Below are 11,023 nucleotides of genomic sequence, written 5' to 3'. Positions count from 1 at the left end.
GACTGGGAACCCTCCAGCCGCAGGGGGTGAACTTGGACTTCACCAGTTTCTTCATCCCCCCTCCCCTTGTCTCAGCCGAATCCCTCCAGCCCGGCTCCGCCTTCCTGACCTGCAGTCTTCTTCTTGCCCTCTCCGCCTCCACCCTACTCCGACCTATCACCCTCACCTTGACCTCTTTCCACCTATCACATTTCCAACGCCCCTCCTCCAAGTCCCTCCTCCCTACCTTTTATCTTCTCCTGCTGAACACTCTCTGCTCATTCCTGAAGAAGGGCCTGTGCCCGAAACGTTGAATCTCCTGTTCCCTGGATGCTGCCTGACCTGCTGTGCTGTTCCAGCAATAAAGTTTCAACTTTGATCTCCAGCATCTGCAGACCTCACTTTCTCCTCGAAAGTTAGATCAAACAAGTCCTGAGTCTGAAAAATGATGAGAATTATAGAGGCGAAGCTGAAGAAGAGCAAGTTGTTTGTGACTGATGTCAGACAGTAGTCCAAGTGAAACCAGGGCTAAATCCAGAAGGTTCTGAAGGGAACTGCAATAGCAGGAGAGAGAGGGATTTGGCTTAAATGTACAAAATCATTAAGGGTCAGGTTCAGAGTATAGTCAATAAAACACCTAGCATCCTGGCAATAAAGGTACAGAGTGTAAAGACAGGGAAGTTATATAAAACTTGCATAATATAGTTGGCCTCAGCTGGAGTATTGCATTTAGTTCTGGGCACTGCATGTTAGATAGAATGTGATGTCTTTGGAGACAGTGTGCAGAAAAGATTCGAGAATCATTCCAGAGAAGAGATCCTTCCATTACAGGGATTGGAGAAGCTGCAGTTGCCCTGCCAAATTTATTAGAATTGCTTAAGGATGTAACGAGCAGAATAGATAAAGGGGGAAAAGTGGATGTAGTATATTTGGATTTTCGGATGTTCAATAAGTTACGAGATATTAAGCAACTTAATAAGAGCTCATGGTGCTGGATGTAGTATGTTAGCATGGATAATGATTGGTAACTAACAGATAATTGGGATAAGGGGGGCATTTTCAGGATTACAACCTGTAACTAGTGGACTGCCACAGAAATCAGTGCTGGGGCCACAGTTATTTAGAATAGATATTAATGACTTGGATAAATGAAGTGGATGTACAATCGCCAAGTTTGCGGCTGACACACATCGGTGAGAAGGCAAGTAGTGAGGATGACACAAAGATTGTGCAGAGGGATATTGACAGGTTACAAGACTGGGAGAAAACTTGACAGATGGAATATAGTATGAGACAAATGGGAGGTCATGCATTTTGATAGAAAGAAGAGCTGAATATTATTTAAATGGAAAAAGACTGAAGAAAGCTACCGCACGGAAGAGTTTGGGAGTCCTTGTGTATAAATCACAAAACGTTAGCATCTAATTTCAGAAGGTAATTACAGAGATAAAGGGAATATTCTATTCCCTTTATTTCAAAGGGAATAGAATATGAAAGTAGGGAGGTTTTGCTAAAAATTATACAAGGCACAGGCAGACCACAGCTAGAATAATGGGAATGGTTTTGGACCCTTCACCCAAGGAAATATATACTGGCATTGGAGGCAGTCCAATGCTGTTCTTGGGTACGGGGGGAGTGTCTTAAGAGGGGAGGTTGAGTAGGTTGGGCTTATACTTATTGGATCTTAGGGGAATAAAAACCAACCTTATTGAAACATACAAGATTCTTATGGGATTTGGCAGGGCTAATGCTGAAAGATTGTTTCCCATTTTGGGCAAGGCTAAGAGCACAGGTCACAATTTCAGATTGAGGGTTGACCATTTAAGACAGAGATGAAGAGGAATTTATTCTCAGAGGGACTGAATCTGTATATTTATTTTTTTACCACAGAGGGATGTTGAAGCTGAGCTATTAAGTATGTTCAAGGCTATGACAAGATGTTTAATCAATAAGGGAATCTAGAACTATGGGGAAAAGACAGGAAACTGGAGTTGAGAATTATTATATAGAGTCATAGTGTCATTGAGATGTACAGCACGGAAACAGACCCTTTGGTCCAACTTGTCCATGCCGACCAGATATCCTAAATTAATCTAGTCTCATTTACCAGCACTTGGCCCATATCCCTCTAAACCCTTCCTCTTCATATACCCATCCAAATGTCTTTTAAATGTTGTAATTGTACCAAACTCCTCCACTTCCTCTGGCAGCTCATTCCATACACTCACTACCCTCTATGTGAAAACGTTGCCCCTTGGATCTCTTTTATATGTTTCCCCCCTCACCCTAAACCTATGCCCTCTAGTTCTGGACTTCCCCACCCCGGGGAAAAGACCTTGTTTGTTTACCCTATCCATGCCCCTCATGTTGGGCCACGATATCAGTGAATGGTGGAGCAGACTCGATGGGCTGTATAGCCTATTGCTGCTCCTACACCATGGTCCCATGTTGTCCTTAGTGAAGTTTAAGAGGAGATTTAGTGGAGTGTTTCAAAATCATTAGGGGCAAGACAGAGTAGGTAGGGAAAGTTGTTCTCATTGGTGAAAGAATTGAAGTCAAGAGAGTACTGATTAATTGGCTGAAGGTGTAACATTTTCTTTAGGATCTCTCTGTGCTGCCTGAGAGTGTGCTGAAGGCAGATTCAATTACAGCTTTCAAAAGGTTACTTAATAATAAACTCTTGGAAGGAAAATTCCTTTGGGGTTAGGGAACTGACGAGTCGGTGTCACTGTCTGAGCTGCTTTTGCAGTGAGCCAGCGTGAATTCAGCAGGCAGAATGGCTTTCTTCTGTACTATAATGTGGTTCTATGGTAATAAGAAGTGACATTCATGACAATGATCCAGAGAAACATCCAGTAACTGTGGCTGTTTTAGCACAATGTGCCTGTGCAACTACCTGGCTCAAGCAATCCTGGGCTAATCCTACTGTGCTACCCATTCCATTCAGCCTTGTACCTTAATCTCCTCTTTACCTCAACCAGTCTCAGTGGCAAAACTTCTATATTCCAAACACCATTAAAAATTTGAAGCTGCAGATGCAAAGATCTTCCTATTGGTTTAACTTTCTTTCTTTCCTTTTCAATTAGCTTATACATATTTTTACAAAGGGAAGCAGTACTGGAAATTTGACAATCAGAAGTTGCTTGTGGAGCCTGGCTATCCCCGCTCAATTGTCAAGGACTGGATGGGATGCAATCACAAAGATGTCAACACGAGCAAAGACCGTCGTCGACCTAATGACGATGTGGACATCATGGTCCAGATCAATGATGTGCCCAGCACAGTAAATGCCATCGCTGTAGTCATCCCTTGTATCCTGTCCCTCTGTATCCTGGTATTGGTTTACACCATCTTCCAGTTCAAGCAGAAAGGGTCACAGCAGAACCTGGTGTCCTGCAAACGCTCAGTGCAAGAGTGGGTTTGAAGATCTGAGCACAATAGGACAGGCATTTTTGAAATGTCATTGGTTCAAATGAGGGCTATTTGTGAATGAGGCAGGAATCTTCCAACCGTGGGAAAGATGACTCGAGAGCCTAGAATCTCTGAACCTTGGGGTATTTGTGGTGTTTCTACCGACTGAACAAGGGAACCGACAGGGAACTGGGAGCCTCCTGCAACACACACATCACGTCTTTACTACAATGCCTCATTCATGTTTTCAGTGTGCCATTCTGTGTAGGCCCAGTCTGTGTGTGTGCTTTAACACATGGATAGACCTTCTGTCATGAAGAGGGAAAACCGCACAGGAGAAATGAGGACAAACTCCATATTTTTAATTCTTCATTCTACAAATCAACATCTTCAGTGGAGTTGAACGTTTTCTTGTTTGGGATAGAGCTACACCACAAAATATTCCTGGAAAACTAATACCATCAAAAGAAGAAATGTTGAATAAGAAAGGATTTTGCTGGTCATGATGAGAGACCGTATAACGTTACTTGAACAGAGATTTTGAGTCTTAAACAAGAGTGTAATTATATTACACATTAACTGGAACAATCGGAATAAGTGAAAATGTGGATTCATGAATCCGCAGGGGATTTTAAAAATTTCAATGTATTTTGAAATAAGTGGGGGCCAAAATATCTACAATAGTTAAACAGCCTTAAAACATTTTCTTTTTGTTAGTTGTTTGGTCAAGTCTTTGAATGTCAACATTAACGAGTCCTTGTGAACCTTCATCAGTATGTCATTATGAAACTGTGACTATGGCAACAAGAGGCCTGATTACATTCAGGACTAGGCCGAGCATGCAAAGCAGTCAGTGTTAGCAATACCTGTCTTGTGTACTGGTAGATCCAGATCCAGATGGTGCCACATATCCAGTGTCCTCAAGTCATTGAACAAACAGAAGTGCTATTTGATGGTCCCGGAAGGAAGCTGGAGGAGTTACTATCTGAAAGAAAGAACAATGACTTGGAAATGACCAGGATTTGATGGCTGATCTAAATCACAGTATTATTATACAGTTACCACTTAGTCTTTGTGAAAATTGACTGAGTGACTGATAGTCGGTTAATGACTTAATATAGATAGAGCTTTTAAACAGCATTTCAGAGGAAGCTGATTTGCCAGTTGTTAAAAGTTTGTGTAGTTGAGCTGCTGTTGCTGTTGACTGTCAGTCACAATGCTGCTGCATTGCACTGAGTCTGGTAAATGTAAATGCTTTGAAAGAGGTTTGCAATAGGACATTAATTGAAAGCATAGTAAAAAGTTCTGATGTACAGTTAATCTTTTACTAAACAGGTTTGCCATTTCATAGAAAGTTTTTTCTTTATCTAGTCAAACAATATTTGGGAAAGCAAGAAAATGACGTTTTACATCAGACATTTTAAAGTTTGTTTTTGTGACCAAAATTCAAATTGGCCCATCTGAACTTGGTCATGCAGTTTAGACAGTGTTTCTTTGAGACTCGGAAGGTTCAGTGTCAAGTGATAAAAATGGATTGTGACTGACTGTTCTCACCCAACAATAGTAACGTGCTTAATGGAGTAAAATGGCTGGCCATTAAACCATTGCTGATTAATCATAGTAGTCAGTGTTACCTGACTCCATTTAAAATTTACTGTCCCCACAGACTCCAACTGCAACAACGGTCTTTTATTGGGTTTATAGGAGCTACAGAATGAAAGGTGCCAGCTATTTTGTCAGAGGTGGCCAAGATTATTAAACCATCACTTCATATCTCCTGACAATATTGTCCAATGCTTTTAAAATCTGTATTGATTGTTTAATTGAGTTTTTAAATATCTCCCTACAAAACTGATAGATACACATTCAAAACCATGGATCAAAGGCGTCAATTGATTTTTGTAAGTTTTTGGGATGAAATTATGGATCTTCTTATGAAAGTGTTTAAGACAATTGTCTACAATGATATCTAATTGTACAAATATATTGGTACCGCGGTCGAGTATACATGACAGTAACTGGATTAGAGAGAGTCTTGCTGCATTGAAGCTGCAATCATCGATAAGCATTTGGAAGGTTTAAATAACAACCAATTGTCATTTATTTTGGAAATGTTCTCCCATTTCTCTGACCTTTTTGTCTTCCTCTGGAGACTGTACTGTATCAGTAAATACTTTAGCAGCTAGACAATGGACTATTTCAGTTGTTGCTGTCCTGATGGTCAAGAGGAACAAGTCAATATTTCTGTAACTTCTCAATTAATTTAAGATTTATTTTTGCATCAACTGATTTTTGTATTGGTTTTGAGCGATCCAATGACACTGATTTAGATACTTCCTCTGTTTGTTTACACAGACCAGCCTTCAGGTGTTACACAATATATCCAGGTGGTTATCAGCTGTAGCTGAATTTTAAGTTTCAAATTGTTCAATTTTTTAGTGTTTATTTGTTAAATCCATTCATGTTAATTTGTGATACAGTTTCTGTTTTAAACATTCCACACTCTGTAGCAGCCACTTTCACACTCAACATGGCTGCCAAAGCTGCTGATCAATCAATATGGTGGTTGGCCTAAAGTTTGTTTGTATTGAAAGAATCTGATTAATCGGTAATGTTCAATGCAATCAAATGTTTTGTGCTCCAGTGGAAACAGTGAGCTGAGCCTGAGGCTTACACAGATGTAAAAGATGATGTAGGAATTCTTTGCAAAGTTTAACAAAAATCATGGAAAGTTTCACTTAAGATTGTCAGGTTTTTATTCCCTCAACTTTCCAGTTGTTATTATCATTTAAGGTGAATGATAAATAGTTATGCAAAGTTTCCTTTGAGAGGAAATGAAAAACTTGATATTTTGGGGTTTATTTATTGTGTAATTTGGCAAAAGAAATTACTCAATGGAGGAGAATCTCAGCTGAGCCCAAAACATCTTGTTTGTACCCAACAGGAGTCCTGGCTAAATCCACTCCCCACACTGTCAAATAAAACTCAGGAACCTACTACTCCAAAAGCAACACCTTTTAAGAACTTTGACTCAGTAACAGGACCAGCTGAGAGGTTGTTAAATCAAATTAAATCCTTGCATTTATTTATTAATACAGTACAAAAGCAAGGGAGTTATACTAAACTTTTATAAACCTCTAGTTAGGCCCCAGTTGGAAAATTATATCTAATTCTAAGTGTAGACACTACACTTTTGGGAAGGTGAAAAGGTCTTGGACATTTGAATGAGGAACTTCAGTTAATGAGATGAGACTGGAGAAGCTGGAACTGATCTCCATAGAATAAAGATGATTTAAGAATGATTGAATTTATTATTTGTTCAAAGGGTTTTGAGATAATAAATCAGGAGGATAGGTAACCAGAGGAACAAAGATTGACATTGATTGAGAAACACCAGAGGAGACAAAAGGATAACTTACTTTACGAGGCTAGATGCTGTGATCTGGAATATAATGCCTGAAAGGATAATGGTAACAGATTCAATCAGAACTTTCAAAAGGGAAATTAGATACATACTGGATTAGGAAACATTTCAGACACACTGGGAAAAAACAGCGGTGAGTGTGATTCATTGGATAGCACTTTCTAATAGCTGCCACAGAAACATTAATGACTTCATTTATGTAGCACCTTCTAATATAGGAAACCACCTCCTCATGGCATTTCAAAGATATAGCAGAGAAAAACGTACAGTCAACTAATGACTTGGGTAAAGGAGAGAGATTTATGGAGAAATGCTTGAATTTAGGGTTGTGGGTAACTGAAGGTTTGGCCACTATTTGGAGTTTTACAGATTAGGATTACTATTTAGATTGCAGAAGAGTGTGGGACTTGGAAGGGACTGCAAACAATTGAGGGGAAGTTTAAAATTGTAGTTCACAAAGCATGAGGATTTCAGCAGCAGAGAGAGATGGCAGGGGGAAGATAGATGCCTTGATGGAAGGGAAAATAAAGCATATGGTCAGAATGTAAGAGATATGGAGTTAGAAGATCAGCTCAGGGTCGAATGGAATACAGAGACTGTGGATAGTGGCTCAGCTTGATTCAAAAGCTGTTACATTCCTAGAACCCACTAATAAAACCTGTGGCAGAACTTGTACAATGGGACATAACCATATTCATGCCATTATCTGAACAAGTTTAAAAAATGAAATGAAATTCCCTTTTCCATTTTGGTGTAAGGATCGGCTCCTCCAGTTTCTGGTCTCCATATCCTTTCATTTTCTCTGTAAATGTTGTTTGGCGAGATGCAGTTTTCAGTGTCAAACTGAGTTCTTTCTTTCACTTTGAGCCTGGCAAACTGTTACTTGCTCTGAAAGTGCTTGGATTAAGGAGATTAAAGTCAGTACTGGTTCACTCTCTGTTTCAGGATTTACATTTTTACTGATATGAAAACAGACTGACTACAGGCTCTCCACAATGTATACGAACAAACCATGCAGAATCAGGACAGGCAATAAGAACTCAATGGTACAATTTTAAAGAGGTGTATGTACTCAAATTGTTAAAGATGATAACACAAGCTGAGAAGGCTGTTTGAAAAAGTAGACTAGTTCCTTGACTTTATTAAATGAATACTGGAGTACAAAAAGCAAGGAGAATATGCTAAATCTTTTTCAAACGGTATAGGCCCTAGCTGGAGTATTATGTCCACTTCTGGCACTGCACTTCAGGCAGGATGTTCAGGCGCTCAGTAGCAGGAATAGAGACTTCAGTTACGTGGAAAGACTAGAAAAGCTGGGATTGTTCTCCTTCAAGCAAAACCATTTGAGGAGACTAAAGCAGAGTGTTCAGATAGTATCTACCAATCCTTCCTTTGGTATACAGTAAATCCTCACAAAGTATTGGTTGCATTTCTGAAACTGAGACCTTAACATGAAAAAAAATCAGAGGTTCCCAATGACATCTGTGTTAAAGCCAGTGTTGGGTTCCTTCAGATATTTCTCACCTGGAGAAAAGAATGTAAAACTTGAAATACTATACGTGTACAGCGCTGTGCATTCTCAACTGAAATAACTTACATGATAAAATACATCACTAAATAAAAAAGGAATACTTAAAAATTGCTAAAAGGAGACAAAATGTTGAAGCTTTTGTCATATTCTACACATTCATCAAGACCCATATACAACATCCAGACACGCGAACCCACAGCATGGCCACGAGCTCTTTCAAAATTACTATCTTTTTCCAACATATTCCTCATAGAAGCCATTGACATTTGACACTATACAACAAGATCGAGATGTGGACTGGTGTGCAATTCTGTGTTCATCAAAATCATGAACTTCAAAACTGAATGCACCTGTATTAGTTTCAATAATACCATGCACCCAAGTAGCTGAGATTGTTCCATGGTCCCCTTTGGGCCCAGCACTTGCTAACAATTTTATTGGTTACCAAATCAAGCAAAGCTGTGGTGAATGATCCCTTAACCCTTACATATTTCTGATTTAAACATTGGCAATACTTGAAGAATCTGTAGCTGCATCAAATTTTTTTTTATCTTTACAAACTCCATGATGTGCTCAAATTTCCAACTGAGATGGAGCAATCAAATGGGCTCACTTTCCTCAATGTATTAGTTGAGCAATCTGGAACTGAGTTCTATCTATCCGCTGTCTGCTGAGAGCCTATGTTATAGAGTCATACAGCATTGAAACAGGTCCTTCAGCCAACATGTCTATGCCAACCAACAAACACCAAACTACACTAAACACATTTACCTACACTTGGTCCATAGCCCACTGTGTCATGGCATTTTAAGTGCTCAGCCATGTTGTGAAAGGCAGTGTCCCCCATGTGTCCACCATCCTCTCAGGCAGTGTGTCCCATGTGTCCACCATCCTCTCAGGCAGTGTGTCCCATGTGTCCACTATCCTCTCAGGCAGTGTCCCCCATGTGTCCACCATCCTCTCAGGCAGTGTCCCCCATGTGTCCACCATCCTCTCAGGCAGTGTCCCCCATGTGTTCACCATCCTCTCAGGCAGTGTCCCCCATGTGTCCACTATCCTCTCAGGCAGTGTCCCCCATGTTTCCACCATCCTCTCAGGCAGTGTGTCTCATGTTTCCACCACCCTCTCAGGCAGTGTCCCCCATGTGTTCACCATCCTCTCAGGCAGTGTCCCCCATGTTTCCACCATCCTCTCAGGCAGTGTCCCCCATGTTTCCATCATCCTCTCAGGCAGTGTCCCCCATGTGTCCACCATCCTCTCAGGCAGTGTCCCCCATGTTTCCACCATCCTCTCAGGCAGTATCCCCCATGTGTCCACCATCCTCTCAGGCAGTGTCCCCCATGTTTCCACCATCCTCTCAGGCAGTGTGTCTCATGTTTCTACCACCTCTGGGTGAAAAATGTTTTTCTCAGATCTTTGCTAAACCATTTGCTTCTCACCTTAAAGACATGGTGTTTGATCTTAGACACATCTGCCACAGGGAAGAGGTTCTCATTATTTACTTTGCCTATGCCTCTCATAATTTTGTATCCCTCAATCAGAGCCCCCTTAGCCTCCTCTGCTCCAGGGAAAACCAAAACCAGCCTATCCAGTCTCTCCTCATCACTGAGACTTTCCATCCCAGTCAACGTCCTGGTGAATGACCTCTGCATTCTCTCCGGTGCAGTCATGTCCTCCCGATAGCGTGGTGACCAGAATTGCATACAGTATTCCAGGTGTGGCCTAGTCAAGGTTTTATTGATCAACACTTGCTTGCTTCTATATTCTACGTCCCAGCTAATGAAGGCAAGCATCCTGTATGTCGTCCTCACCACCCTGTTCTACCTGTGCTGACACCTTCAAGGATCTCCAGATTTGTACAAGGCTCCTTTTTTGCCTCAGTACTGTCTAGGGACCTACCATTCATTATGTACATCATTCCCTTATTACATCTCCCAAAATGTATCACCTCCCACTTCGCAGGATTAAATTCCAACTGCCATTGCTCTGCCCAATTTACCAGGTGGTCAATATTAGACTGTAGCCTGAGAACATTTTCTTCATGATCAACAATGCCCCCAATTTTCATGTCATCTGCAAGCTTACTAATATCTTCTACATGCACACTGAAGTAGTTAATACATATGAAAAACAGCAAAGGACCCAGCACCGATCCCTGTGGTACACCACTAGTCACAGGCTTCCAATTACAAAAACAACTCCCCAACATCACTCTGTCTCCTATTTGTAAAGCAGTTTTGGATCCAGTTTGCAAACTTGCCTTGGATTCCATGGGCCCTTACCTTTTGGATCAGCTTCCATGTGGGACCTTGTCAAAAGCCTTATTGAATTCCATGTACACCACATCGACTGCATAACGATCATCAATATATTTAGTCACCTTTTCAAAGAACTCAATTAGCCAGACATGATCTCCCTCTAACAAATCAATGTTGCTTTTCAAGTATTGATTAATCCTGTCCTTCAAAATATTTTACAATAATTTCCCTCCCACTGACATCAGATTATCTGCTCTGTAATTACCTGGCCTATCCCTGCTCCCTTCTTGAATAAAGGAATCACACCAACCAACCTCCAGTCATCTGGCACTTCACCTGTGATCAGTGAGATATTAAATATCTCTTGCCAGGGCACCAGCTCTCCACCCTTGCCTCCCATAATAGCCTGTCATACATCAC

The 11,023-nt window shown here is 40.9% G+C and overlaps 1 protein-coding gene and 1 long non-coding RNA gene across 3 annotated transcripts in view; one reads left to right on the top strand and one right to left on the bottom strand.

Annotated features, from left to right (window-relative positions):
• mmp24 (matrix metallopeptidase 24) overlaps positions 1-5,577 on the top strand; it is a 47,698-nt gene extending 42,121 nt beyond the window's left edge. For both annotated transcript variants that reach the window (XM_043710988.1, XM_043710987.1), the window contains one exon: positions 3,066-5,577. In XM_043710988.1, the coding sequence (XP_043566923.1) occupies positions 3,066-3,403 (338 nt within the window). In that variant the 3' untranslated portion in view covers positions 3,404-5,577. The remainder of the gene's footprint in view (positions 1-3,065) is intronic.
• The window catches only part of LOC122560341, a 37,639-nt gene extending 30,741 nt beyond the window's left edge, over positions 1-6,898 (bottom strand). Inside the window, exons 1-2 of the long non-coding RNA XR_006314717.1 lie at positions 6,810-6,898; positions 4,257-4,375 (exon numbers count right to left, since the gene is read on the bottom strand). This is a non-coding gene — a long non-coding RNA (uncharacterized LOC122560341). The remainder of the gene's footprint in view (positions 1-4,256; positions 4,376-6,809) is intronic.
• Positions 6,899-11,023: the final 4,125 nt, after the last annotated feature.

This window comes from Chiloscyllium plagiosum, chromosome 20, assembly GCF_004010195.1.
Source record: "Chiloscyllium plagiosum isolate BGI_BamShark_2017 chromosome 20, ASM401019v2, whole genome shotgun sequence".
Lineage (NCBI taxonomy): Eukaryota > Metazoa > Chordata > Chondrichthyes > Orectolobiformes > Hemiscylliidae > Chiloscyllium > Chiloscyllium plagiosum.
The sequence above is the reverse complement of the archived record's forward strand: the minus strand, read 5'-3'. Positions and strand labels throughout refer to the sequence as shown.